The sequence below is a fragment of the Nicotiana sylvestris genome, chromosome 2, assembly GCF_000393655.2.
Source record: "Nicotiana sylvestris chromosome 2, ASM39365v2, whole genome shotgun sequence".
NCBI classification, from domain to species: Eukaryota; Viridiplantae; Streptophyta; class Magnoliopsida; order Solanales; family Solanaceae; genus Nicotiana; species Nicotiana sylvestris.
This window is the reverse complement of record NC_091058.1, coordinates 215,826,125-215,831,849: the sequence shown is the minus strand read 5'-3', so window position 1 is coordinate 215,831,849 and position 5,725 is coordinate 215,826,125. Positions and strand designations below refer to the sequence as shown.

At 32.6% G+C, this 5,725-nt stretch overlaps 1 protein-coding gene across 1 annotated transcript; it reads right to left on the bottom strand.

The window, feature by feature from the left end:
- Window positions 1–1,073, bottom strand: LOC138886455 (branchpoint-bridging protein-like). The gene has a single exon (XM_070167568.1). It carries the CDS (start codon window positions 899–901, stop codon window positions 383–385), a length of 519 nt encoding a protein of 172 aa, XP_070023669.1. The 5' UTR covers window positions 902–1,073; the 3' UTR covers window positions 1–382.
- Between the last annotated feature and the right edge of the window lie 4,652 nt (window positions 1,074–5,725).

Sequence of the window (5,725 nt, the reverse complement as noted above, 5' to 3'; positions counted from 1 at the left end):
TGGTGCAAAATAAAACATATATATAGAATGTTTTTCCATCATTAAGTTCATTCTAGATTACATGTATACAACTAAAGAATGTGGCTCAGGAATTCCATAATAATTCTCAAAGCCACTTTATTCTATCACCAACATTTGGAAAAGAAAATAGTAAAGATTACTGCTTTTTTTCAGAAAAATGTCATGTCATCAATCAAGATCCTCCCTTTATGGAAATAATTGGCACCCCAAATTATTACTCCACTACTTCTTGCTCCTCTTCTTTATCTTTTAGCCCTTTCTTCTTGCTATCTGCACATTGTACAAACCTGAAATATAAACTTTAATTTCATAAAAGAAATTATACAACAGTTAATTAGTTCTGACTTTTTTAAGTGTCAAATTAAAGGGAAAAGAAAAATGTAACAGCAAAAATGAGACAAGTGATAAAAGGGTGGTTGTTTAACTGAATGGATTTGGAGTTAGGTGGTGGAGGGCTATGAAAATAAAAAGGAAAATATGGTACAATTGGATTTGGAGGTGGTGGGGTGGGATATCCAAGATTATTGGTTGGTGGAGAATAATTTCCACCACCAATTCCACCGCCGCCACTATTGTCACCGCCATTATCAGGCGATGACACATAAACTGATGGCGGCGGTGGGCAAATATAGCCTGAAGATGAGGGTGGAGGAAGAGATGATGGGGGTGGGGGTGGGGGTGGAAATTTTTGAGGGGGAGGGGGTGGTGGGGATAAAATTGGCTGACAAGGGTTGTCACAAGAAGAGCACATTGTGCAAGAAATTTGGTCTTTGGCCATTGCTGTAATTGTTGACATGGCTTGAGAATTTTTGTTAAGTGAAAGGAAAAGGAGAGTGAAAATGCAGAAAATGAATTGAGTATGTGGGGAAATACTCCCCATTTTCAGAAAGTTATGGGATTTTTTGCTCAAATAAGAGAGTAAGGGAGAAAGAGTTTGGGATAAAGAGAAAGTAGAAGGAGAAGAGCAAAGAGAAGATTAGGTTATGGCTCTAAAAAATGAAGAGGTGAAGGGGTGGTAGAAACAAATCTATAACTTATAAAAGCTGTGGGTGTGCATGAGTGGGTAGAAGAGAATTCTGACTTAAAAAGGTCATGGATACATCAATATAAAAAAAAAATATTAAAAACTTATAATCTTATATTGCTATTACTAGTATATACCGTCAAACTTCTCAATAATAGGTTCGTTCGTTTCTAGTATATACCATCAAACTTCTCAATAATAAGTTCGTTTGTTTCGAATATTTTTGGAAATTAGAGAAAATATATTATAACATAACATAAAAATTGGTTCCGAAAAAGTTTGGCTTTTATAATGAAGTATTATTTTTTTGGTAATTAATCGCTTTTTATATTAATCACCAGTAAAACTGTACAAAACCACAGCATCGCGTTCACAGCTAGCTATCTCATTACAAGCTCTATCTGTTATGTCCTACACTCCTTTATACACTCAAAGAAAAATATAGCTATGAACTAAACTTTGAATACTAGCAGTAGCTCTAATTATTGGTTGAAATTAAAAAAAAAAAGTGAAATTAAAGTTGAAAAAAGTTTTTGGGAGTCAAATTAAAAAAAAAAGTGAAATTTGATGTCAAATTCTCTACTTCAAGTGAAAGTCGATACAATGCAAAAATAGTACAACAAATATTGCTTTGCAAATATTATGTATGTCGAATCGCCGTGGCGAAGCCACATGGGCATAATTGACCTATCTTTGTCAAAAATTACAATATATATATAAGTAAAATATTGCATTTTAGAGGTATATAACATATATTGAACACCCTTTGTCCGATTTTTTTTTAAAATTTTTTCGAATTTGATCACCCTTATCAAAATTCCAAGCTTCGCCACTATGAATCGCCTCTAAATGTGTGTACACTTACTGATTATATATTAGAATATACATTTAGAAACGAATTAACTTTTAAATACTGATAGCGTAAATAATTTTATTAAAATCAATATGTATTATACAACATATCTTATTTTCTAGATTACTAATTTCACTTTTTTATGGTGATCACTTGTAATTTGTTTATATAATTTGATACTCTACTATGAATTTATATTATTAGGGGTCAAAATGAACTCCTGCCTCCATCATATCTTCCAAATTTATGTTCCAATATTTTCTTGTCATTTCTCCCCACAACCTTAAACCCCCCCCCCCCTTTTTTTCTTTTTTTTTTAAAAGGACTCGTCCGCACCTCCTCTGTTGGCATTGGTTCATATTCGATATGGCTCCCGAGGATTTGATTCAATAGAGCGGACGAGGAAAATCCTTTCTCTTTACTTACGCAATTTCGAAAGAGCCTAGTTGATAGGATATTTGAAGACAAGTAATTGTGAGATTAGTTATCCTGGTATTATTTCTTATTGACTGTTTTGCATATCGTATTAATCTTGAGATTGTCAATTTTACTTCTTTATTCTGGGTTCCACCATCTAGCAGGTAATATAAGTTATCCTGATACTATTTTTAATCTTAAGATAACTTATCCTAATATTAGTAACCAAACAAGGGATACGACAGTACAAAAATCTTATCTCAAAGACAAGAGGGGTTGCTCTGATGGTAAGCAACCCCCACTTCCAACCGAGAGGTTGTGAGTTCGAGTCTCCCCAAGAGCAAGATGGGAAGTTCTTGGAGGGAAGGATGTCGGGGGTCTATTTGGAAACAGTCTCTCTACCCTAGGGTAGGGGTAAGGTCTGCGTACACACTACTCTCCTCAGACCCCACTAAATGAGATTGTACTGAGTTGTTGTTGTTGTTTGTTGTTGTTGTATCGTCAAACCACCACTTAATGTATAAAAGTAACCTCAAACAAAAAGTAAGGAGATTGGCAAGAGAAAGTAGTGAAGACAGGCTTTAAAAGGGGAGAACGAAGACAACGGGCGTGATGCATGTACATAGATAGATGACCGCACAATTCCTTGGAGTTTTTCTCTACGCTACCTTTATCAAGGTGACAAATAACAATGCACAGTACAAATTTACAGTTTAATATAGTGATAGGTTGGCAGTTTGTCTCAGGATTTAAAGTTTATGGGTTCAGGATTCTTGATCGTTTAAGTTAATGGGTTCTATATTAGTAATTCATACATATTCAATATCTCTTAAGACAAATATAGGGTTTGAACAAAAACTATTTCGGCTGAACCCGTAACTCGTGCTCTAGCTCCGCCCCTGATTGACACAGAAACTTAGAGTAGTTTATGGTACAGTCATACATCTTTATAGCAGCATCTTTATATAACAATACTTTATTATAAAAATCAAATCAAAACTAACTTTCATATTATTTTATAATATATGTTTTTCATAACAACCAAAAATATATTATAAAGAGATTTGATTGTATTATTAAATAATTACTTTATCAGCGGATAAGTAGTTTTGATCCACCACTTTTGCCTTACACTGGTCAGACAGTCAATAGGCAATGGCCACCTGTCATTGGCAGAATCTAATTTAAAATTTGAAGTATATAATCATATATTGCAATTTCAAATTAATACTTAGTAAATAATATTTATAGATACTTATGAACCCATAATTAATATCCGCCCTTGATTATCCGTCCCTTTTGTTCTGCGCATCATTATTTTTAAATTATTATAAAATAATAAAAGAAGAAGAATATATTGCAGAGAAAAGTAGAGAGAAAATTCTTATTGATTTGGGATGATTTACAATGGAATAAGACCTCTCTATTTATAGGAAAAGAGTGACTTAGACACCAAGTAAAATTCCTAAAATCTCTCTAAAATATAGACATTCACCTTAAATAAACACTCCCCCTTGAATGTCTATTCAACAGATAATGTGTCTCGTTAAAACCTTAATTAAAATAAAATCCAGTGGGAAAAAATTCTAGAGAAGAAAAAAGAGTACACATATCTAACAATACGCCTTTTGGTTGTCGCATTAAAAACCTTATAAGAAAAACCCAATGGGACAAAACCTTGTAAGAAAAAAAAAGTGAAACACGCATTAGCTCCCCCTGATGAGAACATCAATTCACATCCTTGAGCCTTTGCATCCCAATCTTGTACCCTAGCTTCTTGAAGGTTGACGTCGGTAGAGATTTGACGAACAAATCAGCCATATTAACTTGAATGAATATGTTGCACCTTGAAATCATTCCCGATAGTGATGAATTGTCTTCATATGATGTTGTTGGAATCATCATTTCAATATCATCACATAGGGGCAAAAACTCTTGCTATCATATTATCATGCGTGTAATTATAACAGGATATATTTGTGCACAAATTGCACTGAGGATGTGGTACTTAAAGATCAAGAATTGTATATGCTTTAAGCAATTTAAATCTTTTGAGGATTTTCATATAAGTATAGTCAAATAAGCCATTTAAATAGACTTTAGATGCATATCAACTTTTCATGTCATGCTAGACATATAAGATAAATAAAAGTGATTGCACACACCATTAACTTTATACTTTCAAGTGTTTAAACTACATGTACAAAACTACATGTCTTTTATACAAAACCAATTCTACTTGAATTGTTTCTTCAAACTTAAGATCCTCATATATATTTAACGCTATTATAGATGTCGTCAACAAACATTTTATATCGGTTCCAACCTCCTTATTTTTATATAGACATAACATAGAGATCTCTTCATTCATATATTCAGTTACCTGAATCTCTCATGAGATTTTATGAAATGTTATGTCATATGATCTTGTAGATCACTTGCCTCCTTATTAAACGTACTATAGACGTATCGTAAGAGTATTCTAATATGAGCATTTGTAATGAGAATATAGTTACTCCTTTTGGTCAACAAATGCGTCTGGCATTCTTTGCAATATATTGCAGATGAATTATCTTTTAATGAACTTCAAGTTCATATTGTTTTATTCGAGGATCTAGATACAAATGATAATTCATTGCACGTAACTTTTTCTTAATTGTTTATCCTGTCTCCCCCTCATGTTAGAAAAACTGACTTGCTTCCTCAATTTTAAGAACTCATCTTTGTGTGCTATGGTGTTAATCAAGATATACACTGCACATTAATAATAATAAGATGGAATTATTTGGTTCCTGGCCCTGAACCACTTGTGAGGGAAGAATGTAATATACTTTCGTATATAAAATATATCAAATTGATATAGATTGCTTTGTTCTTATAAGCAATAGTTTAGCTATTAAGTAGAGGCACTCAATAAATTATTTTGCTAAACCAACTGCGATATAACCAACTTATCAAGATGAACTGTCTTGAATAAAAAATCTGAAAATTACGCTCTAAGTTAAATTATTGAGCAAGTTACCTCGCAAACATCAGGTTGCGGGTTAATAATAATCGCACATGTAACCATCTCACAGATGCATCTTATGTGGTATACATGGCAGGTGAATGAGCCCATATCACCTTTGATATTTCCAGCATTCATGGGATTCAATCCCAATTTTAGTTGGTCTATTAATTAATGAGAACAAACAATATTAGAGAAATTGTAAAGAACTTTATAGTTCTTTAATATTTACCCATGTGAATTCTCTATTATTTTTGCACATCATACTTAAATTGATATGACTAAACCAATTATGCCAACTGAATAAATTATCAATATTGATAAACTTCAGGTTTACACATGACATGTGCAATTATCAATAAACTCCAAGTTTATTATGATATAAGTTTTTATATCAATAAAC